We start from the raw sequence: 25,976 nt of genomic DNA, 5'->3' as shown, positions 1-25,976 counted from the left end.
TATGGGTTCAATTTGTCGGTTCTGCCCCTACGGCTTGAGAAATCAGACCGTTTGTGTAGTTCTCCTGTATAGAAGGGTGTGCCTGGGTTGCAGCATGTGACTGGGGACACGAAAGGAATACAAAGGCACCCGCATGGCTATCAGAGGGAAACTTTGGCTACTCCTGGTGTTTTGACCTATCCCAGGGCATTGTGGAATTTGTATTTGTGGATTCTTCTGTTGCAGTCTCATAGCTACCAGAACACATCTCAGGCATGCCAAGATGGTCCAACCTTGCTTCAACGTTTTAGTAAAAGAGTGTCTTTTAAATGAGGAAAACATATTGAGGGGGAGGGGGGGGAATAATGGAGGATTTGATCATAGTGGACTGCGGGATTTTCTCTCTGTTGTTTCTGTAGCAGTGGTGGAAAGGGAGACTGCAGCTCATATAGAGAGGGACCAGTCTTCAAATTTTGCCTCCTCCAGCCTCATAAAAACCAGTGGGGGGGGGGGGGCAAAGGAAGAGAGATTTCTTTAGGGGCACATTAGTCTGAAAATGTGGTTTCCTTATCTTGCTTTACCTTTTTAATGTTTTTTTGGCGCATGTAAATCTTTTAATGTTAGTGTGAAACTGTCTTTTCCATATCATCAAGCTGATCAATCCATAGACTGGTGGGTTGTGTCCATCTACCAGCAGGTGGAGATAGAGAGCAAACTTTTGCCTCCCTATATGTGGTCATGTGCTGCCGGAAACTCCTCAGTATGTTCTCTATCTCAGCAGGTGGTGGTCACACACAGCAGCAGCAGCTCTGGCTAGGCCTCCAAGCCTAATTTTTAGGTTTTGTTGAGTGCCTGGGGTTGAGGGCTCTTTTGAGCAAGTGCAAACCTGGTGGTGCCAGGTCCCTCCTTTTCTCCCCCCTCCCGCTGGCTCCGTTAAAAAAAAAAAAAAAAAAAAAAAAAAAAAAAATTTTAAACGTCTTTAAAGGCGTTTATTTCGACGTTTATTTAAGCGTCTATTGCAGCTACTCACTGGGACACCAGGTCGTTACAACTCGGAGCGGACAGCAGGTAATTTTACCTTTTTATAGCGGGCGGGGGTTCCCCGATTCTTCTCCTCGTGGCACATGGCGTCGGAGGGCGAGGGCGCAAAGGGTCGCTCCCCGGGTCGCTTGAGCGCTTCTAGAGGGGATGCGGGGGTCTTAAAGCCTGATTCGCCCTTGTTGGGTGGCAGTTTCGTGACCGATGAATGTCCCGGTCCTTCCTCCGGCGTGGCGGTTTTTCCCGCCATAAACGCCCATCCCCCGCTCCTCGCCTCCGCCATTTTGGCCGGCCACGCGGCTCGGACGGCTTCTTCTTGGGCCGCCCTTGAGGTTGGAGACATTAATGCCATGAACGCCCTTAATTTGGGCGACGGCACAGAAGCGGCTAAAGTTAAGAGCCGTTCTTCCCGCGCGGCTCCTTCGCGGAGTTTCGCGCCGGACGCCATTTTGGATGCGCAGCAGGCCTCTCCCCCGCTGTTGCGAGCGCCGGTTGAGAGTGCGCCTAGGGCTGTTGCCCAGGCTGCGGAAGTGCACAGTCTGGGGGGTTTCTCCCCCGAGTTTGTTTTGCTGCTGCATCAGGCCTTCCTCATGCACAACGCTGCCCCCGCTCCCTCGTCTGGTAAAGAGGTTGAGGTTCCCAGAGGTAAACGCCCTCGGGTTGATTCCCAGGCCTTGGAGGAATTTGTCTCCTCCGATGTAGATGAGGGCAGCGTGTCTGAGGTCTCCCAACGGTCCTTTGCGGATTCCTTGGAGGAGACGGATCCCCGCTCGGATGGAGCGGATGACCCCTCTGCAGCGCGGCTTTTTCGCCCAGAGGATTTGCCCAACCTGTTGTTACAGGCCATGGACACTTTGAAGATTTCCTCTCCGGAGGAAGTCTCTCCCTCAGCCCCTGTTGGCTCTGCCATTATGCTGGGGACGAAGCGCCCGCCTAGAACCTTCCACGTGCATGATGCCATGCACACCTTAATTTCGGCTCAATGGGATGTCCCAGAAGCGAGCCTTAAAGTGGCTAGGGCTATGTCCCGCCTCTATCCTTTGGCTGTGAGTGAACGTGAGGCCTATCTGTGGCCTACCGTGGATTCTTTAATCACTGCGGTGACTAAGAAAACGGCATTGCCGGTGGAAGGTGGCACGGCCCTAAAGGACGCCCAAGACAGGAGATTGGAGGCGGCCTTAAGGTCGTCCTTTGAGGCGGCTGCTTTAAGTTTGCAGGCCTCAGTTTGCGGCTCCTATGTGGCCAGGGCGTGCCTGACTATGGTGCAGCGGGCTTCCCCCTCGGATCATTCCTTGAGGGATGATTGGCCAGCCCTGGAATCGGGCTTAGCCTATGTGGCAGACTTGCTGTATGATGTCTTGAGAGCCTCAGCTAAAGGCATGGCTCAGACAGTCTCTGCGCGGCGGTGGCTTTGGCTGAAACATTGGTCTGCTGACCACGCCTCTAAATCCCGCCTGGCTAGGTTGCCTTTTAAAGGCAAGCTGCTCTTTGGGGTCGAGCTGGACAAAATCGTGACCGATCTCGGCACATCTAAGGGCAAGAAGTTACCAGAGGTCAGGGCTCGGGCTAGTGCTCGTCCCGGTACCTCCAGAGGACGGTTTCAGGAAGCCCGTCGGTACCGCCCGGGCAGGTCGGGTTCTTCTGCCCCCTCTTCCTTTAAGAGGCATTTCTCCCCCAAGCAGCGTTCCTTTCGCAGAGACCGCCGTCCCGGAGGTGCTCCCTCCGGTCCTCCCCCAGGGTCTCGTACCCAATGACGGGGTCTTGGTCCACGCCCCAGTGCAGATTGGAGGACGGCTGTCCTCGTTTCTGGGCGAGTGGACCACAATAACTTCAGACGCTTGGGTGCTGGAAGTCATCCGAGACGGCTACAAGCTAGAGTTCTGCCGACCCTTAAGAGACGGGTTTGTACTCTCTCCCTGCAAGTCTCCGGTCAAAGCTGTGGCAGTGCAGCAGACTTTGGACAATCTGATCCGCCTGGGTGCGGTCGTTCCGGTGCCAGAAAGTCAGCTTGGCAAGGGGCGTTACTCCATTTACTTTGTGGTACCAAAGAAAGGAGGTTCTGTCCGGCCTATCCTCGACCTCAAAGGGGTCAATCGGGCCTTGAAAGTGCGGCACTTTCGCATGGAGACTCTCCGCTCTGTTATAGCGGCAGTGAAGGCAGGGGAGTACCTGGCTTCCTTGGACATCAAGGAAGCGTACCTGCATATTCCCATCTGGCCTCCTCATCAACGCTTTCTGCGTTTTGCAGTCCTGGGCCGACACTTCCAGTTCAGAGCCCTCCCGTTCGGGTTGGCTACTGCTCCGCGGACCTTTTCCAAAGTAATGGTGGTCATAGCGGCCTTCCTGCGAAAGGAAGGAGTACAAGTCCATCCTTATCTGGACGACTGGTTGATCCGAGCCCCCTCTTATGCAGAGTGCGGCAAAGCTGTGGACCGGGTAGTTGCTCTTTTGAGCTCCCTGGGATGGATCATCAACTGGGAGAAGAGCCAGCTGCGCCCGACTCAGTCCCTGGAGTATCTGGGAGTTCGATTCGACACCCAAGTGGGCAGAGTGTTCCTGCCAGACAATCGGATTGTCAAACTTCAGGCTCAGGTGGACCAGTTCCTGGTAGCCTCTCCTCTTCGGGCTTGGGACTATGTGCAGCTGTTGGGCTCTATGACGGCCACGATGGAAGTAGTGCCCTGGGCCAGGGCTCATATGAGACCACTACAACACTCTCTGCTGCAGCGCTGGACTCCGATGTCGGAGGATTATGCGGTGCGTCTTCCCTTGGATCCAGCAGTGCGCAAGGCGCTGAGCTGGTGGATGCAGGCAGACAAGTTGTCTGCAGGAATGCCTCTGGTGACCCCAGAGTGGATTGTCGTCACGACGGACGCCTCATTGTCGGGCTGGGGAGCCCACTGCTTGGGAAGGACAGCGCAGGGGCTCTGGTCTCCTGCAGAGGCGAAGTGGTCTATCAACCTCCTGGAACTCAGAGCCATTCGGTTGGCGCTTTTGGAGTTCATCCCGGTACTGGTGCTGAAGCCTGTACGGGTACTGTCGGACAATGCCACGGCTGTGGCCTATGTCAACCGCCAGGGAGGTACCAAGAGCGCCCCTCTAGCCAAGGAGGCTATGAGTCTATGCCAGTGGGCGGAAGCGAACCTGGAACAGCTGTCAGCGGCCCACATTGCCGGAGTCATGAATGTCAAGGCGGACTTTCTCAGTCGCCATACCTTGGAGCCCGGAGAGTGGCAGCTATCTGCTCAGGCGTTCTTGGACATCACGAAGCGCTGGGGCCAGCCGAGCCTAGATCTGATGGCGTCATCGGCCAATTGCCAAGTGCCGCGCTTCTTCAGCAGAGGACGGGACCCTCGATCCCTGGGAGTAGATGCTCTTCTCCAACAATGGCCGACACAAGAGCTTCTCTATGTGTTCCCACCCTGGCCCATGTTGGGCAGGGTCCTAGACCGGGTGGCAAGACATCCCGGCAGGATAATCCTGGTGGGTCCGGATTGGCCCAGACGTCCCTGGTATGCGGACTTGATCAGGCTCTCAATCGACGATCCTCTGCGGCTGCCAGTGGAGCAGGGCCTGTTACATCAGGGTCCCGTGGTGATGGAGGATCCCTCCCCCTTTGGTCTTACGGCCTGGCTATTGAGCGGCAGCGTCTGAGGAAGAAGGGCTTCTCAGACAAGGTCATCGCCACTATGCTGAGAGCGAGGAAACGCTCTACTTCTACTGCTTACGCCAGGGTTTGGCGTATCTTTGCAGCGTGGTGTGATGCAGGCTCACTTTCTCCCTTCACTGCTCCAATTTCTTCAGTGTTGGCGTTCCTGCAAGAAGGTCTGGACAAAGGCCTGTCGCTCAGTTCCCTTAAGGTCCAGGTAGCGGCTCTGGCTTGCTTCAGGGGCCGCCTGAAGGGTGCTTCCCTGGCTTCCCAGCCAGATGTGGTGCGCTTTCTCAAGGGAGTTAATCACCTGCGCCCTCCTCTGCACTCAGTGGTGCCTGCGTGGAATCTCAACCTGGTGCTAAGAGCATTGCAGAAGCCGCCGTTTGAACCCTTGTCGAGGGCATCTCTGAAAGACCTGACGTTGAAAGCAGTCTTTTTGGTGGCTATCACTTCAGCCAGAAGAGTTTCCGAGCTCCAGGCGCTCTCATGTCGAGAGCCTTTTCTGCAGTTCACTGAGGCAGGAGTGACTATTCGCACAGTGCCTTCCTTTCTGCCCAAGATTGTTTCTCGCTTCCATGTGAATCAGCAGCTCTGTCTCCCTTCCTTTCGTAGGGAGGACTACCCAGAGGAGTACTCTGCTCTTAAATATCTGGATGTGAGACGAGTCATCATCAGATACTTGGAAGTGACCAATGATTTCCGGAAATCGGATCATCTGTTTGTCCTGTTTGCAGGTCCTCGTAGGGGTCTGCAGGCTGCTAAGCCTACAGTGGCAAGATGGGTCAAGGAAGCCATTGCAGCGGCTTATGTGGCCGCAGGGAAGGTGCCGCCTATCCAGCTGAAGGCTCACTCCACAAGAGCTCAGGCGGCCTCGATGGCAGAGGCCGGTTCCGTCTCCTTGGAAGAGATATGCAAGGCGGCAACTTGGGCTTCGGCCCATACATTCTCCAAGCATTACCGCTTGACTGTGGCTGCTCGGGCGGAGGCCCGGTTTGGAGCTTCAGTGTTGCGGTCAGGGATTTCTATGTCCCGCCCTGGGTGAGTACTGCTTCGGTACATCCCACCAGTCTATGGATTGATCAGCTTGATGATATGGAAGGTAAAATTATGTATAATCATACCTGATAATTTTCTTTCCATTAATCATAGCTGATCAATCCATAGCCCCTCCCAGATATCTGTATTGTTTTATTCTGGTTGCATTTCAGGTTCAAGTTTACTCTTCAGTTACTTCAGAAAGACTTCGTGTTCAAGTTTTTTCACTTGGATTCTTCAAGAGTTAAGACGAGTTTGTGTTACAGTGAGCTGCTGCATTCCTCTCCCCTCCGTTTTACGGGGCTGGATTGAGACTTATAATTCTGCCGGCACTCCCTCCCGCTTCGTGCGGCTGTAGGGCAGTTTTGTACCCCTCCCGCTTCGGCGGTGTTCGGGTCAGTCAGCTCCTCCCGCGGTTGCGGTTGCAGGATAAGCCAGATCCCCCCGCATCGGCGGGTGTGGTGTCCCTCCCCCGCTCCGCGGGGATGAGCTGGACGGATTCCCCTCCCCCACTTCTGTGGGGATGAGCTGGGTTAATTCCCCTCCCCCGTTTCGGCGGTGGTGAGCTGGGCAGAGTGTCCCTTCGTGGGTGTAATTCTCTAAGTGCTGAGTCCTGCGGATGGAGCTTTGATATCGACATACTGAGGAGTTTCCGGCAGCACATGACCACATATAGGGAGGCAAAAGTTTGCTCTCTATCTCCACCTGCTGGTAGATGGACACAACCCATCAGTCTATGGATTGATCAGCTATGATTAATGGAAAGAAAATTATCAGGTATGATTATACATAATTTTACCTTCATCCAGCACTACCGTTACATCGGTAAAGTAGGGGACTATCGAGGGACGTACATTGCCAGCGAGGCTCCACTGCTTCTGAACCAGATTTCACTGGTTGACCCTGCAGACAGGTACATTTTTGGTTCTTCTGTGTGTAACGGTGCCCAGGGCTTGGGTACTAGGGACACAGCTTGCTGTATGTGACAGACAGTTGCTGCTGTTTCTTAATTGAAAATACAAGAGGGTGTAGCTGAGGCAAGATCACTGCAGGCAAAACTCTGGCGGTGAAATACACAGAGACGTGATTCTGGAGCAATCCTGAGACATGAATTTAGTACCTTATGGAAGTCACGTTGGGTCCCTTATACTAAAGGGTATTAGAATCTGGCGTGTCCTGCACGCTAGTCCCAGATTCAACGCAGCAGCATTTAGGGGTTTTTTTCATTTTTAATTTTTTTGCAGGTCCCATGCTAATCTTTCCATTAGGGCATGGGACCTGCAAAAAATGAATGTGAGAACATTTAGGGCTTCCTAGTCGGAAGGCACTAAGGGCAGCCATTTTAACTCAGCACTACCCATCTAGTGTGAGCTAATGTGAACGTGCTAGCTGGTAAAGCTTCAGCGCCCGTTCTCCACCTATGACGTGGAAAAGGAGGATATTACCTCAAAATGCTTTAACCTGTTTTGCCGTAAGCATTTTCTCACATGTCAAATGCTTAACACCCTGTAGCAAAAGGGCCTCTTGGTCTCCTTGCATATCTGTGGTTGCATCTTCTAACTTTGTCTTTTTTGCGAGACAAACCAGATGGGACAGTTTGGACCACTGAGTTTTATATTTTTTCAAAATGATTGTTATGGGCCTTATTCTATAAAGGTTATTGCAAAGGTAGGCGACGGCAGGAGGGGGGGTCAAGAGGGTCGTCGGCAGGGGGGACCCCCGCCAGCAAAGGTAGGCGGAGGAGGGGCTAAAATGTGCCCCCTCACCTCAGGCTCTGGACCCCCCCTCCCGCTGAAGTCTGGCTACGCCCCTGCTGCTAAGTGCTATTCCGCTCCAAGCTGGGGGCTGTTATAGACTAGTGCTTGGCGCCGGGATCCCAGCAATTGAACACTGGTGTAAAAAGCCCCGTTGCCTGAATTAGGCCCAGATCCTCCGAAAACTGTGCACGAAATCTAGAACCACCCGTGCCCCTCCCCCTTTCCGGATCTGCATGGAAATTTATGTTTTTTAAAGACACGTGTGTAAATTCCAATTATAGGCGCTAAAGCGCTTACAATGTTTGGCACGGTGCCAAAAAGGCAGGGATAAACCCTAGGCAAACAAGCATGATGGGCCCTCCTTGCCTTCATAATATAAGTGCATTTTAAAGCGCTTTTTTTTTGGGGGGGGGGGGGGGGGGCGCTCTGCATGGTTCTGACTGCAGGTAAGAAACGTTGCTTCCCGACTTCTGCTGCCACGAGGTGGGGGAGGATAGACAGACTTCTGTGAAGGGTTAGTCTGGTCCGTCTGTCGTCCCCCCCTCCCAGTCGCTCAGGTTAATTCTTCCATGGAGCCATTAGCACATTTGGTAGGGCCTTTCCTAATCATTTGGGCCCCAGACATGTGCCTATTTTCCGTATGCCCTGAGTGCCAAACATCTATCTGAGTGCTTTTTGAATATGACCATAAATTTTTTTTAATTATTTAGTTATTTAAAAATGTTTTATTGTACTTGATCCATCATTCTCAGCTGATTGCATAACTGCATACACAATCTAAAAACAAATAAAACAACAAAGGACAATTCAAAATATTTAACAAATCAAAAGTCCTGAAGCAATTATTAGCATGCCATGCATTACCCCAGCTGTAGGCTAATAGCTCTGAAAATTGTTGTGTAAATATCTTAAGCACTGTCTGTAATGCAAAAGCATTTTGTGCCCCTCCTTGGTCTCGGGGTGGAAACTGAAACTTGGCTGCACATCCCCATTCTAGTGTTCATCTAGCTGTTCAAGTGAATGTCCTGGAAATTTGAAAGCAAACTGAAAGATTGTGGGAATTTCTGTTCAACCCAGGAAGCCCACAGAGGTGGAATGGCGCTACACAGAGGAGGGTGAGAAGGTCAGGGTGTCGACACGGACTGGCAGGATAATCCCTAAACCCTTGTTCCAGAGAGTGGATGGCATCATCCCCGAGCAGTGGAAAGGTGATGTGTTGTTTGAGGTTTTAACCAATAAACGCTGATAAAACACCCCCATTGCCCCCCAAAAAGGTTTACTGGAGAACCCCACCAAAACACACACACTTCCCATCTGCCCCTACTCTGGGGCCATCTGCCTTCTCTTCTCTAAGTGCTCACTCTCTCATTTCTCCACCTCAGTTCTTCTCTTGCTTTTTCCATGCTGACAACCCCTGAGCAAGGGTGAAAGGGTTTAAGAATGAGGTAAAGGGGAAATTTTGTACTTTTCCCTCTGATGGATGGATGGAGGGAGATGGAGAGAGTGAGATTGGGGGAAGATTGGCTGATTGTGGAAGAAGGGAGAGTGGTGGAGATGGGCTCTTAAAGGGAGAGAGAGGGTTGGGGATGGGCTGATGGTGGAGGGAGAGGGAATGGTAACATAGTAGATGACGGCAGAAAAAGACCCGCACGGTCCATCCAGTCTGCCCAACAAGATAAACTCATGTGTATACCTTACCTTGATTTGTACCTGTCCTTTTCAGGGCACAGACCGTATAAGTCTGCCCAGCACTATCTTTGCCTCCCCACCACCAACCCCCCCTTCCCCCCACCGGCTCCACCACCCAATTTCGGCTAAGCTTCTGAGGATCCCTTCCTTCTGAACAGGATTCTTTGTTTATCCCACGCACATTTGAATTCTGTTACCGTTTTCATCTCCACCACCTCCTGCGGGAGGGCATTCCAAGCATCCACCACCCTCTCTGTGAAAAAATACTTCCTGACATCTTTCCTGAGTCTGCCCCCCTTCAATCTCATTTCATGTCCTCTCGTTCTACCTCCTTCCCCTCTCCGGAAAAGGTTCGTTTGCAGATTAATACCTTTCAAATATTTGACCGTCTGTATCATATCACCCCTGTTCCTCCTTTCCTCCAGGGTGTACATGTTCAGTAGTAGTAGTGATCATAGGCTGATGGTGGAGGAACTGGCAGGGGAGTGTGGGGGGAAATACAAAGAAAAGAAACTAGTGTGTTTCAGAGTATTTATTTATGATGATTGTATCCCACGTTATCCAGAGCAAGTGTGGCTCACATTAAACTGACAAGTTCAGATTACATTACATTAAATATACATTCAAAGTTCATGATAGTACAGTGCAATAAGAATAATATAGTAGAATTAACAAGTATACTTGCGTTTATTGGAAGCCAGTGTAACTTTAACAATAAAGGGGTCACTTTGCAGTGTCAGTAGTGACATTTTTAATCTTGCATAAATGGCATTACAGTAGTCAAATTTAGATACTACTACTTAACATTTCTAGAGCGCTACTAGGGTTACGCAGCGCTGTACAATTTAACAAAGAGAGAGACAGTCCCTGCTCAAAGAGCTTACAATCTAATAGACAAGTGAACGGTCGGTCCGATAGGGGCAGTCAAATTGGGGCAGTCTGGATTCACTAACGGTAAGGGTTAGGTGCCGAACGCAGCATTAAAGATAGTACTAGTGATTGAGTTACGGATCTAAAAATTGAGCTTGGAAAGTATGGTCTCAGTATTTTTAGTTTCCATAGTGAATTGAAGGTAACGGACACTATTTTAAGTATCTGAGGTTCAAACGATTATCAGTTATTACACCTAGAATTTTCATGGTGGTTTCTAAAGGGTAGATTATGTTATCAGCGACAAAATGATTTGTACTGGATGGTGAGGATTTGTTAGTATTAGAAATTTAGTTTTTTCTCTGTTTAGTTTCAATTTGAAATTATTGGCCCAGATCTAATCCAGATTTGATTTTTGTGGTAATTTCTGTGATACATATAATGGTCTATGTACCTACATACATACCAGCAACTGATGGTTCACCTGCGTGCTGCAGTAGGAAGGCCTGTGTCGCTCCTTACTTAGACCCACAGATAACCAGCCGCCTCCTCCCCCTCCCCCTAAATAATACGCTCCATTTTCTCCTAGTATAACACTGAGCTAGATCTGTAGAAGCTGAAGCAGTCATTTTGTGTCGAGGTTATTTTTGTAATTGCAGTGTGCATTGCCAAATAATTTACAACAGATTTAGGTATAAAATAACAGGAACATAATTATTGGCAAAACAAAGTAATCCCAGTCATTGGAAGCCAAAAGGGTCATCTCGCGAAGGACCTCCCTCTAATTTTCCTTGGGTGGCATTCAGTAATTTTGGAACAGATAGGCCTGACCGCTCTCCACAAGCCTACAGCAGAAGGCAGACTATTATTTACAGCTCCATCAGTGTACACAGCACCGGTCAGTCTCAGAGCTGTAGTTATTCAAAAAATGCAGTCAGCGTCTACGGTGGTGTACTGAGCGAAGCCATTGTCACTTTAATTAGGGGAACAGGTGACCAGGGAACATCATCTCCGACAATTATCTGTTGACCTAGACACAAATATAGAGAAACGTTATGGACATAGTTAGGTTGTAGATGCATGCTCTGAGACTTGCCCTGCTTCAGTTTCTGCCCCTCTGTCGTGGAGCTTATCTTTACTCCACACATCTCACTTCATTGGCTGCAGTGGTGGTGTTGAGCTGCTATTCTCACTTTCCTGTAGGTCCACTCCCATCTGCTTCTCCAGGTAGTGGTTATTTATTGACTCCCCGATGTCCCTTTCTTGCCAATTTCGACTCCTGGCTTTCCTTCTTTCTCGGGAACTTTAACATTCACGTTCACGACCACGCTGACCCTTATGCCTGTAAGTTTCTCGCTTTAACATCCTCATTCAATCTTTAGCTGTGCTGCACTCTCTCATTTCTCTATCTCAGTTCTTCTCTCTCTGATCATCTGATGTTTCATATTTAACCCCCCTCAATCTCATCCAAGTCTGTCAATGAGTTGTCTCTTCCTATAATACAATTTTTTCATGTGTTCTGGACATTCGCACTCCTCCCTTCCCCTGTTCTGTAAGGCATACCAAACCCCAGCCTTGGCTAACCTCCAGGGTATGCTACCTACATTCCTGTGTTTAGCCTTTGGCTAAAAACTTGTGTCCATGCTGACTTCTTCCATTTCAAATCCTTGCTGACCTTCCAGTCTGCTCTGACACTTGTTAAACTCTTGCATCCAAGCCTCTCCATCTCTTTGCCACATTGAACTCCCTCCTCAAAATGCCTCCCACCTCCATTCCTTCCTTCACTTTCTACCCAGACTATGGCCGAGAATTTCCATGACAAGCTTCACAAAGTTAATTGAGTTCTCCACCGCGTCACCTCCATCTCCCCTTCCCCCACTTCATTCCCACAGTCTTCCTTCAACCCCCTGCCACCTTTTTCTAAAATCACAGAACAGGAAACTACATCTTCTATCCTCCAAACTCACTACCTGTTCCTCTGATCTCATTCCCATCCATATACTCAGCACTGTCTCTCTTACTATCATCCCTTCTATCCGTCTTATCTTCAATCTTTCACTTTCCTTTGCAATTGTTCCTGATGCCTTCAAACGTGCTGTAGTTACACCACTCCTTAAAGGGCCTTCATTGGACCCTACCTGCCCTTCCAACTATTGCTCCGTCTCCCTCCTCCCTTTCTTTATCCAAGCTACTTAAACATGCCGTTCACTGCCACTGTCTTGATTTTCTTTCATCTCAAGCTAATTCTTGATCCACTACAATCCAGCTTTCGCCCTCTACATTCTACAGAAACAACCCTTGTGAAGGTCTCCAGTGACATGTGCCTGGCCAGATGCAAAGGCTTCTATTCTGTCTTCATCCTTCCTGATCTCTCTTCTGCTTTTGACTGTTGGTCACCACCTACTCTTTGATACGCTGGCCTCACTTGGATTTTGAGGCTCTGTTCTGTCTTGGTTTTCCTCTTATATCTGTCATCACACTTTTAGTGTATGCTCTGGTAGATCTTCCTCCACTGCTATCCTGTTGTCAGTCAGTGTACCTCAGGGCTGTGTCTTGGGAACTCTTTTCTTGTCTCTCTGTAATTCCCTTACTGCTCTGATCTTATCCCATGGTTTTCGGTATCATCGTTATGCTAATTTCACCAGAAATCCAGGCCCATGGCTTACCCTGATTCTCTGACATTGCTGCCTGAATGTCCCACCACCTTTCGAAACTAAGCATGACTCAAGTCTGAACTTATCATTTTCCCCCCTAACCCTACCTCTCTTCTTCCCTCATTCACTATTTTGGTGGATAACACTCTAATCCAGCCTGTCTCCTTAGCTTGTAACCGTGGAGTCATCTTTGACTTCTCTATCGACACTTGACAGAGCTTACAAATCTATTCATTAAAGACAAACCAGACAATTAAGAGATTATGGAGTTTCATTTATTATGAATATTAAAACAGGTGAATACAAGGTTAAGGGTTAAAAGTAGCCTCAAAAAGGTGGGCCTTTAGCCTAGACTAGTGTCAGAGATGGAACATAATGTATTGACGATGGAAGGCATAGCACCTGGAATTGGCAGTGGAGGATAAGGCTACGGATACCGCCTTGGTATGCAAATCTCTCTCATGCATATTCATTTCCACAATGAATATGCATGAGAGATTTGCATACAGATCTCTTTCATGAATATTAATTGTGAATATCTTGAAAACCTGACTGGCTGGGGGGTCTCTAGGACCAGGTTTGGGAACCACTGATTGACTTGAGGGATGGAGTGTAGGGAGAGATGCCGAGGAGCTGCAGAATGAATGCACATGTAAATCGGAGAGAGGAATTTGAATTCTGTATGGGAAGACAGGGAGCCATTGAAGTGACTTGAAGAGAGGGGTTATGTGAGTATAGTGACACTGGTGGAAGATAAATCATGCAGCAGAATTTTGAACAGATTGAAGGGGAAAGATGGTTTAGTTGGAGACCTGTGAGAAGCAATTTGTAGTGATCTAAGCGTGAGGTGATAGAGTATGGATAAGGGTTTTGGCAGTGTGCTCAGAAAGGAAGGGGCAAATTTTGGTGGTGATATAAAGAAAGAAATCAAGCAATGGCTAATTTTCAAAGTCTCAGCGCCAGTCCCAAGTATATCCAACAAACTTCTCAATCAAATAGGATCCGGCAACAGTCCTTTCAGATCAAATGCTCCACAAGAAACTATTTTTAGGTTTTCAAGGTTTTTTTATATACTCAAAACATATAACATTCAAATCATGCATCGATAGTTTTCAAATTACGCATTAATACTTTTCATGGTGACCTCAGCGGTGCTCATCGCCAAGAATGTAAACATGACAATGTAACTAGCACCCATTTCTTCATCGGTCCACCCGATTCCTTTAATTTTCAACTATCTCTATTATCTCTCTTCCTTAGCGTCCCTCCGGACCGGACCAGGATTGGACTCTTGGGTTGTGCTTGCCTACCAGCAGGTGGAGACTGTCCGGTCTGGAGGGACTAAAGGAAAGCAAATTAGCAGGTAAGGTCTAATTTCTCCTTATCGATTAAATTACTTATCTTTTCTTTTTCAGTATCAGACTAAGGGGTTCAGCTGCCCGACATGCATGTTTCGCTCTGCCACGAGCTGTATCAAGGACATTCCCCTATAGTCTCTCCTAGCGCCCAGCTCTACTATGTTTTAACGGGTTTACATAGTAGAGCTGGCGCTAGGAGAGACTATAGGGGAATGTCCTTGATACAGCTCGTGGCAGAGCGAAACATGAAAAGTATTAATGCGTGATTTGAATGTTATATGTTTTGAGTATGTAAAAAAAACCTTGAAAACCTAAAAATAGTTTCTTGTGGAGAATTTGATCTGAAAGGACTGTTGCCGGATCCTATTTGATTGAGAAGTTTGTTGGATAAAGAAAGAAATAACAGGTTTTAGCAGACTGTTGGATACAGGCAGAGAAAGAATGCTTCTTATGTGTTTGTGTACAGTGCTGTGTACATTTCTTAGCAGTTAAAAAAAAAAAGGCCCGGTGCTGTACAGTTTACAAGTTCTCTCAAATTGATTCCTTGACTTCATACCCAGGTGACACATTTCTATGTCCTAAACTGCAGATCTGAACAAAAATGATCCATAATCTAATTACTTGTAAACATTTCCCCCCACCCCCTCCTAAAGATGGACCAAAAGACACATCTGTGGATGACACCATAGAGAAGACCTACAAGCCATCCTTGAAAACCTTTGAAGAGGAAGTTATGGAGAAGATGGGAATAGTGGAAACCCGCAGACCCAAGAAGTCTTTTTGGTACTGAATGGAGTGGGCGTGTTTCTGCAGCTTGGGGATCAAGTATTTCCACGAATATTAAGCAGGTACCCTTCCGGCTGTAGCTTGGGACTGTCAGGGCACCAGCTGCCTGTGGTTTTGTAAATATAGATAGGACTTCTTAATCATTAAAAGAGCACCTCTGTAACTTAAATAAATTACTTTTTTTATGGCCTACGCATTTCCTTCTGCTTTCTTTGGGTTTACGTTCAATTGGGATCTAGCCACTAGGTTACCCAGGAAATTTTGCTTTGTAATAAACACCTCGCGCTCCCTCCTAGCCAGGAGCCACACAGATGAAAGACAAATCTAGTACCCAGGTGCCCACATTTTATACACACAAAAATGTTTAGAATTGTGCTTCTGAACCCAGTCCTCGGGGCATACCCAGCCAGTCAGGTTTTAAGGATATCCACGAGATGAGCAAGGAGGCCATGAATGCAAATCTGTTGTGGATCCCCTGAAAACCGGACTGGGTCGATTTAGAATAATAGCCATCAGGCTAAGTGCTTGCAAGGGTGTGTACACAGAGATGGGACGCAGGCAGGGCTCCCACTTGTCTGCATAATTTACAGAACACTGGCATTTACACACATCCCTGCTATGAGCATGTCGATATTAGGTTACACCAGCATTCTGTATTAACCAAACATAGGCGCTTACCATGCGGCCCTGGGGCACCTAGAATCGGGTGTGCTGGTAAATTTTTAACAATGGGCTCTCTCTCCGGGCATAGCCGGCCCTGAAATTTGGGGGGAGGGGGGAATATATGCCTCTCTCTCCCCACCCTTGTGCGGGCACGCTAGGCATACCTTTGCCGAGCCCCACCAGCCAATAAATGGACTGCCACCATTCTCTGCTGCTTGTTTCTTGCTCTGAGCAGCATGATGGAACCTTCTTGCGCTTGCATGAAAAGTCCCAGCCTGATGCTCAGAGTCAGAAACGAGGAGCAGGGAGCAGCAGCAGTCTACTTACTTGACAGGTGGGGCCAGCATCACTGCCAGCAAAGTAAAAGAGAATCCAAGAGGGGGCCCAAGCCCACATTTTGGGAGTCAGTTGTTAAAGTAGCCATGGGGAGGCCTACTTTAACAACCGGCTCCCAAAATTCTTAAAAACTTAACAAACGGATCTCGCGAGAGCCCGCTCCAGCACACCACTGCCTAGAATCGTCCCTATGGTGTCTCCCTCCAGAGGCTGCCTCTGGCCACCAGGTGTCACTGTAGGAGCTGGGCACATGACAGTGCCTGGTTCCTTTATATTTTGGATAAAAGAACTTTGGATGCTGTTCTTCAACGGATGACTCAAAATCAATACAACTGAATATTGCAAAAACAGAAGTTATGATTCATCTGTTACTATGCCTATTAACCTGTCCTTGTTAGGAGTAATTGTTCAGACATATATACAAGTGAAACATTTGGGAATTTTGTTAGACTCTGTATTCTCATTTACAACCCACGTGTAAGCTTTAATTTGGAATGTGTACTTCAAGATGCGTATGCTGTGTAAATTGAAACCTTTATTTCTGTGTAGGAAGATATAGTGGAATTAGAAAAGGTACACAGAAGGGCGACGAAAATGATAAAGGGGATGGGACGACTTCCCTATGAGGAAAGGTTGAAGCAGCTAGGGCGCTTCAGCTTGGAGAAAAGACGGTTGAGGGGGAGATATGATAGAGGTCTATAAAATAATGAGTGGAGTGAAACGGGTAGACGTGAATCGTTTGTTTACTCTTTCCAAAAATACTAGGACTAGGGGGGAATGCGATGAAGCTACAAAGTAGTAAAATTAAAACAAATTGGAGAAAAGATTTCTTCACTCAAAGTGTAATTAAACTCTGGAATTCGTTGCCAGAGAATGTGGTAAAGGTGGTTAGCTTAGCAGGGTTTAAAAAAAGGGTTTGGACGGCTTCCTAAAAGAAACGTTCATAGACCATTTTTAAAATGACTTGCGGGAAAAGCCACTGCTTTTTTTCTGGGATAAGCAGCATAAAATGTACTGTACTGTTTTGGGATCTTGCCAGGTACTTGTGACCTAGATTGGCCACTGTTGGAAACAGGATGCTGGGCTTGATCGACCTTTGGTCTGTCCCAGTGTGGCAATACTTATGTACTAATACGCAAGGCTGCTCGCAATGATGAGGGTCTCAGAAAAATACCTGCAACCCATGGCAGTGGTAGCCACGATGAGAGCTTCAAGCTTCTGGGACCAGAAGAGGCAAATTCCAGGGAGCTTCTTACCTTGGCGTGCCAAGGTCATCTGTAGTAAGGGTGGTGGTGGTGGAGGAGGTGGGTTTGGCAGCCACCAGAACCAGATTCCTGGGGGAGAGCTTGGGATCAAAGAGGGGAAGCAGCTCACAATGAAAACCTGTCAGGGGAAACCAAATAAAATTTTCACCTTTTTTTTTTTTTTTTTTTAAACATAACGCTGGTTCGCTGTGGGCATATGCTTTTATGCCCCACCACCACCACCACACCTGTCTATTCCCATTGTGTCCCTTGGGATCTTTTTCTGTGATGCATTGCCCCATTGGGAATACCAGTATTTTTGCCCTCCTGATTCATTTGTCACATGGTGGCCTCCAAGCTGGACCGCTTCAGAGATGTAGAAATAAAAGCTGACAGGTGGACGGAGTAGGTCCATTGCTTGCGCTAATTTAATACACTCGCAACCAATTTTCCAGAGTTATCTTTCCTGCTTCAGGTCTGCACAAAGGCCTCTCTGAAAAGCCAGTCCCAGTATCTGGTATCAATTGGATTTTTTTGACCACTGTGGCTGGTGTTTAAAAAGATGTCGACTGCTGGGGCTGAATATTGGCCTGATGGTTGTCAAATTTTAGATCAAAGGTTATAGAATTGCACTCGAGATTGGATTATGTTCTTTGGTATGACAATTTTGTTCATAAATATCTTAAAATCAACTGATAATAGGGACAGCACAGGACAGTTGCTGAGCAGCATAGTACGATTCTGCCAATGTGGCTTGAAGGGAACCGCACAGACTTGTGAATTCTATGGACCTAAATTCCAATCCACCATTGCGCTTTGTGAAAGTAGAGCTGCAAAACCTGTGCAGCCCAGTTCTGATCCCACTCCTCCCATCATCACGCTTCGTAACTTTGAACACAGCACTTGCTGCTCTGGGTTCAAAGTAAGATCATACATTTTTCAAGGCAGAGGTTTTATAACCATGTGACGTACCTTATCTAGCACCACATATAGTGATGATTTTAATGTAACATCGCCTAGAAAATGACCTGAAAATTTAAGTACATTGTCCCTGCCATACATGTCTTAAACTTTGGAGTTGAAGGGCTCTGGATACTGACCGCTCTCCTGCAGAAATATCATTCTGTCCAACAGAAGGATTGTTTCCACTAAAGGAGCCAGCAGCAGAGCCAAACTGAAAAATGCCACCACATTCTGTTCCTGAGAAAGCATTGCCTCCACCGAGGCCTTGTCCAGAGGGACGTTGGGGTCCAATCCCACTCGGGCTAGCCCCTGACGGGCGTACCTGTGAGAGAGAAACCAGAGCACCCATCAAAGGCTGATAAGCTACACAGACAGACATCACAGGGGCTTGCAGTGTTGTTTCACTAGTAATCTGGATTATGTTACTGGACTGATGTAAGAATTATCTGGAGATGGAGGATGTATATAAACTTTTAGGACTCCATAACTCTTCTCCAAAAATTCAGATTACCTCTAGTAACATAGTAGATGACGGCAGAAAAAGACCTGCACGGTCCATCCAGTCTGCCCAACAAGATAACTCATATTTGCTGCTTTTTGTGTATACCCTACTTTGATTTGTACCTGTGCTTTTCGGGACACAGACCGTATAAGTCTGGCCAGCACTATCCCCGCCTCCCAACCACCAGCCCCGCCTCCCAACCACCGGCTCTGGCACAGACCGTATAAGTCTGCCCAGCACTATCCCCGCCTCCCAACCACCAGCCCCGCCACCGATTACCTCTAGTAAGTTGACATGATAGTTTTCACTGCCACAGAGAGAATCCAAGCCTCACTTAAGCACTGTTACGTGTTCAGGAAACCCACCACCATGTCTTCATTTTGCTCTTTTGTGACCAGAAGCCCCTTACTCCTCTCCCAGTCTCATGAATGTTACACAGTGTAAGAGGCTTCAGGGATAACTGGATTATATGAGAACCAGAGCTGACAATATGATTTTATGTTAAGAAGCACCTACCCCCGAAAAAAAAATGAAGTTTGATTGCCCAGTTTTCCTTTTGCTTATTTAAATCTTCATAAGCACACAGTTTGGACAGCTACCGGCTTAGATTTACCTTAAATATAATCATAACATAGGGTATGCACAGCTGACCATAAACCTCATTCAAACCTCGGCTGTCATCACTATGAACCAAATGATGACCCAGTGTGAGTTTCTTCCTGATCCATCAGCCACAGTGCAAATGCTGTAACACTAGGAGAGAAGGTGGGGAAGCTTAAAAACCTTGTGATAAAAGCAGAGCACCACAGAGCTTGGCCCAACAAAGCTAGACGATTATCCTATACTGCCATATTCTGGTAGTTATGAGAGAGATTCCCCCCAAGTAGAAGAGCACAAGAACTTGGGAAAGAGAGAAACACATATTTTCAGAAGAGGAAAAGTCACTTACTCTTCAAAGGAAAGCTCATGTGCCTTTTTTATCGTCTGGACACCCAGTCGCTTCTTGGATGGGTCTAACCCCCTAATCACTGTCTCCAACACAGCTCGAAAGCAGTGTGACCGAAGGCCTGTACTCTTGCCCCGAAGGCGTTCGGCGTACTCCTCGATGGCATGGCAGGCCACTTCACGTGATTTGTAAGAGAGCTGGTGGCCGGGGAGCTGCGCCAGCCAGGTGCTCATAGGGTAGCCAGGCTCTGAGGATTGAGCAGGCTCAGGAAAGCGACGGGGCCTCGGGACACCCGGTGGAACAGGCGTCTCAGCGGTGCTGATCTTCATGTAGCAGCAGGCCACCGAAGTGATGCCCACGATGTTGGGACACCTTGCAAAATGGCGGAGCATGGCGACACTGAGGTCACCACAAGCATGTAGTCCTGTTAGCACAAACCTGCTCTCGGGGGAGAAATAAGGTCCCGGCTGGCATGGCTGCTTTATATGGTAACAGTTTGATAACATAGAAGTTCTTCTAATGTCTGAATTCCTGGAATTGTCTGGACAGCTGTGACCATTCCAAGACCTGTGTCCATCCTGGTTTAAAGAACTTGCTGGTCTGTTTCCATTTACTTCAAGCTCCGCTGTTGTTTTACTGTGACTTTTACTTACTGATGTTTCACTGGCCACTGCTGGCAGGTCCTTCTCTACATCTGTAGCACAGGTCCTACCTTGACAAGCAAGACGCTGCTGTCCTGGAGTTATAGAGCCCAATCCGGCTACCTGGGATGGGCTAGTTATTGCTGTTGAATAGGTATGGGTTTCTAAAGACTGGTCCTTGCATAACTGGATAATAAAGTGTTCCCAGGATGCTTTGGGGTCCACCCATCCCCATACATGTCTTGGCATCTGGAGGGTAAGGCTGTGGCTTCCATCTCCACCGAGGCACTAAAGAAAAACAAACAAAAAAATAATGCATAAAGTCACTTGCTGATCGAAGTCTTGATCCCCAAGAAGGACATTTAAACGCATACCTCCATTGCCTTCTTTCTCTCTTTCTGTAAGGCGAACCCCAGCTGCTGGTCGAACTTGGTGGCCATGGTGACCAGATGCTCATCTGCCTCCATAGCTGTGACGGACAAACGGAGGCCGAAGGACAGGAACCGGGAGAGATGGCCCTTAGATAAAATTCAAAGAGAATTATCATGCAGGAGACCAGAGGCCAAAACTTATCACATTTCCCCCCAGCACCAGCCCTATATCTGGTGCCTTTTGTAATCTCAAGTATCGCAGGTGTGTTTGTGTACACATATATGAATGTGTACATACATCGCATAGGTGCAACGAGTGCCATGGAAAAGTATAATTTACTGGGATTGGGGGGGGGGGGGGGGAGAAGAGAGCACATATTTCTGCATTACCCAAAATTATAAGTCATACCATGCACACCAAAGATCATTGACACTACTTATTCACATAACCTCACAGAGCCGTAAGAAGCCAAAGATTTTCTCCCTGGCCACAAAGAAACATCCGTGTTTTTATACATATATTGTGTCCCTCTTGATGACGTCCTCGACACTCCCAGATACTGTGGCATCAGAAAACACCGATCCTCCCCGCCCAGAGCCATGCAGATCATAGTGAAGCACAGAACCATAGCATCAGTTACAACACAAGATCGGCACAGACCAAATGACACATGCTATTTGTAACACCTACACCGTAGCAATTCCAGGCACAATGCTGTTACGTACGAAGAACCAGCAGATGCCACGATTTGTGTGAGAACACTGAGGAGAGGTGGTCATCAATTAAGAGACCCAAGTCTTCTAATGATTCAGTTGCATGCTGTTATAATTTGGGATGGCGGAATAACGTGCAAACCTTTGCTCCATGATGCCAGCGTTATCAGAAGGCAAGGAGCTCTCGGATTTGCGGTCGTTATAAGCAACTGCTGGAAAATCGTACCTGGCCAGATCCAACATCCACAATGCAGTCGCAACCTGTGACGTTGCTCAGCTTCTTTACTAGCTGGAAAGTGAGAGATGCAAAGATTAAAAAGCGCTTCTCCAGATCCTCAAGGAACACAAACATATGAGGACTTTGTCATGAATTTGCAACTCTGTGGAGGCTTTTATTTCCCTAACCAAAGCAAGTGTATCCTAGGAACATCTTTTAAAAATACAGACACACAGGCCCAGCCAGTGCCGGCCCAGTTCACCTCCTGGTATAATGCTATAGACCCCAGTTGAAAACAGCCCTGCACATTCTGGTCTATCTAGCCTCAGGATTTCATTTTTTGGGGATCATTTTTTGATGCTTTCATAATCAAGTGGTCTTCAAGCTGACGTATATTTATAAGAAAAGGCAGACACACTTCGAGGAGGAAGGGGGACTTCCTAACCTAAATTTTAGAATAGTTCAGCCTATTATCTAGCTGATGAAACAGGTACCCAAGAAAATAACACTAATATTCTCTAAAACACACATGTGAATAGCAGTTAAAACACTCGGAGAAAGGTCCAAGTATATCATCAAATCTCTCTCTGTCGTCTAAAACCTGCAGCCATATATAACGTGGACTCTGCTGAATTTTTACCTGGCAAGGTTGAATGTCGTGTCATGTCAAATTTAAACAAGGGCGTAGTCTTGATTTCAAACCTCCAAGATTTACCAACTTCATCCACTCCCCCCCCCCCCCCTGGCCTAGCATCTTAGTTACAAACTGAACTCCGAGTGCTGGGAGCTGCTCTTTCATATCCGTTTGTTTTTGAAAAATGCCAAGCTCACCTCCCCCAGCCGCCGAATCTCATGTTGTTTCTTGGGCTTCACGTGCCTCCGGAGGAGGGGTTCAAGCATGGCGCTCTGGCAGTGATTGTGGCGGAACTCTTCCAGCATACCGTTCCCCGCCTCTCTGGCTACTCGGGGGAAAGCTAACGTGTGTGCTGTGACTTTAAACGCCAGCAGGGAGAGGGGCCACACTGACCTGTAGCTAGGAGGGCGATAAAGAGGAATTGAGTGAACAAGCCATGGGTGTCTGTTAACACTTACTCATTAATAATGTTACAAGACCTAATTTGGACTCTGTCACTAAAACAATGACATTTTACCCTGCAAAAGCAGCACTTAAAACCAAACTGATGCATAGGTGGAAAGCAAGATTAAAGTTACATGTGATTTCGTAGCGCTTGGCTTACTGCTAACACAACTCAATGTGGCAATGAGTAGGTAATGGGAGCACTGACAATTTCTCCTATAACACCACCATGTGGCTGGTTAAAGAATAGCACAAGAAGTAGGTGTTGGTTCCAGCTGATTGCTGCATTTTCCGGCCCTGGAAGGAAGGATGCACAGAAGAAACCAGAGAAAAATGACTGGAGCTCAGGACAGGACAAAAATCAAACTCTGCGTACCAGATTTCCTTTGTGTTCCCGGTCTCCAGCAACAAATCAGCTAATTGGGCAGAAGGGAGGTCAGCCAGCACTGTCTGCCAAGACTGAGGCAGAGTATCCCAGAGATCGTCTGTAAAAAACTCCTGGTGGACAAAATATATAGGAGTGGTTTATACGATGGTACCACAACATAATTTGAATACAAGAAAACAAGGGCAGATAAAGAAACACAATCTAGCGCCATAGCAGGCCAGGAAATAGCTGGGCTGGTTCCAACAGACTACAACTTCCTAGACGCCAAACAGATTGGTGTCAGCTGGTCACTAGGTATCAACCAGTGAAGCCATAGGAACCTAGAAAGCTGTATGTTTACATAACAACCTTGCTAGTCTTTGTAATCAGTTAAACAGCTACCAAAGTGTGTACGCTCACCCACTCAGGGCAGTAGAGAAAGAGAAAAACGTTGAAATTAGATCTTAACTGCTAATTTTAGTTTTACAGATGTTGTTTTCGTCAACCACCCGCTACTCCAAGGACACAACCCGCAGGTTCTGGACTGGTCTGTTGAGGACACTAAGGAATGTCAAAATTCAACTTGGATCGAGTGCTTTGCAGCTGCTATGTATCATTATCATTAGCAATGCGGACTGGTGTAAGTGTGCAGACCAGATGGCAGCAGAAAATAATGAGTCCACCTACTATGTTCCTAAGAATGAACATGGAGCAAAATAATCCTCGGTGGAAAGGCATATGGTGCTCCCAACCCACTGGCTGAGGCTCAGCTTAGTGTAAAAAGGAAGGGGCAGTGGCTGCATGATGCTGCTTTAACATGTGAGCAACTTCTATTATGAAATCTACTCACGATGATGTAGGAGTCCGTAATGTAGCCGTAGATCGAAAGGACACGTGTGATATTCAGTGCCAGCTGCTTCTGCTGCTGTAGGGAGAAAGGCTGAGAAGAGAAGTTGGTCATCCTAGCAAACAAAAAAAATAAAATAAGACTTTGGGCCGGATGTCACAGCCAGGACATCAGCCAATTATGTTGTGCATAAGGTGGTCTTATTATTGGCATAATTATCACTTTTCTACAATTAGTATTTATCATTTCCACAGTGTACCGGACATATCTTATTTCTGCAATAAACCATATGTTGACAGCCTCATAAATGTAAAAGACTGAGTGCACCCCTTCAACGTCTGGCTTGCATTAGGATCCTCACATCAAAATAAGGGGCCCAGGTTCACAGAGGTCCATTAACTGCTGCTCTTTCAGTTTTAGGACTAGGGGACAGTAGCGTAGCCAGAGTTCAATTTTTAGATGGGCCTGGAGGTGGACTGGGTGGGCACAGGCCTCGCATTTCCTCCCCACCCGCTACCTCCCCCCGCATTTCCTCTCCACCCGCTATCCCCTCCCCCCCCTGCACATGGTCAGTTCTGATCATTTGTACTGACCTGAAGCGCCGTTCTCCCTCCAGCACCGGCGATTCCCACAGCCAGCCTTCTGCCAGTGCGCATCGTCGGAGCCTCTTCTCAGGCGCATCCTGCCTACTCTGCAACTTCCTGTTTTCCGCAAAGGTGGGACGCGCCTGAGAAGAGGCCCTGACAACGCGCGCTGGCAGAAGGCTGGCTATGGGAATCGCCGGTGCTGGAGAGAGAACAGCGCTTCAGGGCAGTAAAAGTGGCTGGGCGTGGGCCAGTCCAGGCCCACCCATGGCTACGCCCCTGCCAGGGGACGCTCTGCACATTTAACAGGTACCAGATCTGAAACAAAGTGTGTGTGTGTGTGTGTGTGTGTGTGGGGTGGGGGGGGGGGGGGGGTTCAGGCTGAGCATCCAGTTGTAAAATTCCTTGCAGGTGGATGTGGCTCTAGCCAGTAGCACACCTGGATCTAGGATTTGGCCAAGTTTCATTAACAAGTATTGGCCAGACACGCATAGGGATTGGTCCTCTTTTTACTTCTCCATTTCTTGATTTCCCAGTCACTGGGTTCAAACATTGATGCTACTCAGTGTGTTTCTTCTAGCAAAAAAGGTGCCGGTACTCAAATGTCAGGCCACTCTTCAGGGATGAGGTGATCACTGAGGGACTCACCCCACAATAGCCAGGACCCCTGCAACCAGTCACAGAATCTATGACAAGGCAGAATTGGTGGGTAGAGCCAGAGCTCTTTCATTAGAGGTCCATGGGTCAATTTTAGCAGACAATGGAAAAGGTACTCAAATGCCAGGCCACCCTTCAGGGGTGGGGTGATCACTGAGAGACCCACCCCATAATAGCCATGACCAGTCACAGAACCTACGACAAGGCAGAATTGGTGTGTAGAGCCTGAGCTCTTTCATTAAAACTTGGGGACCGTGGGTCAATTTTAGCAGACAATGGAAAAGGTACTCAAATGCCAGGCCACCCTTCAGGGGTGGGGTGATCACTGAGAGACCCACCCCACAATAGCCAGGACCAGTCACAGAACCTACGACAAGGCAGAATTGGTGTGTAGAGCCTGAGCTCTTTCATTAAAACTTGGGGACCGTGGGTCAATTTTAGCAGACAATGGAAAAGGTACTCAAATGCCAGGCCACCCTTCAGGGGTGGGTGATCACTGAGAGACCCACCCCACAATAGCCAGGACCAGTCACAGAACCTACGACAAGGCAGAATTGGTGTGTAGAGCCTGAGCTCTTTCATTAAAACTTGGGGACCGTGGGCCAATTTTAGCAGACAATGGAAAAGGTACTCAAATGTCAGGCCACCCTTCAGGGATGAGGTGATCACTGAGGGACCCACCCCACAATAGCCAAGACCCCTGCAACCAGTCACAGAATCTATGACAAGGCAGAATTGGTGGGTAGAGCCTGAGCTCTTTCATTAAAACTTGGGGACCGTGGGCCAATTTCAGCACACAATGGAAAAGGTGCCGGTACTCAGTACCCCCAAGTTCCCCCTCAAAAAAAGCCCTGATGCTACTTGTCACAGGCTCTCAAAGAAGCAAAGCCAAGAAGCAGCACCAGTCCCCATGATGAGCGAGTCTGCGCGGAGGGGGCTAGAGCGTCGCTAGGCGGAAGCACTGACTGACCTTCCCACTCCCTTGGTCTCTATGGTTGGGTGTCGGGGCGCTTTGGTCCCTCTGATTC

General features: G+C 48.0%; 2 protein-coding genes across 2 annotated transcripts in view; one reads left to right on the top strand and one right to left on the bottom strand.

The window, feature by feature from the left end:
- The window catches only part of LOC115458398 (probable 39S ribosomal protein L24, mitochondrial), a 116,392-nt gene that overhangs the window by 84,387 nt on the left and 6,029 nt on the right, over positions 1–25,976 (top strand). Inside the window, exons 4-6 of the mRNA XM_030188338.1 lie at positions 6,514–6,617; positions 8,539–8,669; positions 14,686–14,880. Coding sequence (XP_030044198.1) covers positions 6,514–6,617; positions 8,539–8,669; positions 14,686–14,822 — 372 coding nt within the window. The 3' untranslated portion in view covers positions 14,823–14,880. The remainder of the gene's footprint in view (positions 1–6,513; positions 6,618–8,538; positions 8,670–14,685; positions 14,881–25,976) is intronic.
- On the bottom strand, positions 10,929–25,934 carry LOC115458396 (protein RRNAD1-like). The gene is made up of 10 exons (XM_030188336.1): positions 25,919–25,934; positions 23,711–23,822; positions 22,870–22,991; positions 22,247–22,448; positions 21,425–21,487; positions 20,488–20,631; positions 19,476–20,401; positions 18,162–18,346; positions 17,074–17,200; positions 10,929–11,050 (listed from the first exon to the last, which is right to left on the bottom strand). The coding sequence occupies exons 2-10, from the start codon at positions 23,819–23,821 to the stop codon at positions 11,026–11,028; spliced, it is 1,905 nt and encodes a 634-aa protein (XP_030044196.1). The 5' UTR covers position 23,822; positions 25,919–25,934; the 3' UTR covers positions 10,929–11,025.

The sequence above is a fragment of the Microcaecilia unicolor genome, chromosome 14 (genome assembly GCF_901765095.1).
Source record: "Microcaecilia unicolor chromosome 14, aMicUni1.1, whole genome shotgun sequence".
Classification (NCBI taxonomy): Eukaryota; Metazoa; Chordata; class Amphibia; order Gymnophiona; family Siphonopidae; genus Microcaecilia; species Microcaecilia unicolor.
This window is presented reverse-complemented; position numbering and strand designations above follow the sequence as displayed.

Excerpts from the sequence above, each read along its gene's own strand:
- LOC115458396 (XM_030188336.1), bottom strand. The coding sequence starts at position 23,821 with ATGACCAACTTCTCTTCTCAGCCTTTCTCCCTACAGCAGCAGAAGCAG. Across the intron at positions 17,201-18,161 it reads GATATTTCTGCAGGAGAGCG|GTTTTCATTGTGAGCTGCTT; the intron begins GTCAGTATCCAG and ends TTCCCCTGACAG. Across the intron at positions 11,051-17,073 it reads GATGACCTTGGCACGCCAAG|GTCAACAGATAATTGTCGGA; the intron begins GTAAGAAGCTCC and ends ATTTGTGTCTAG.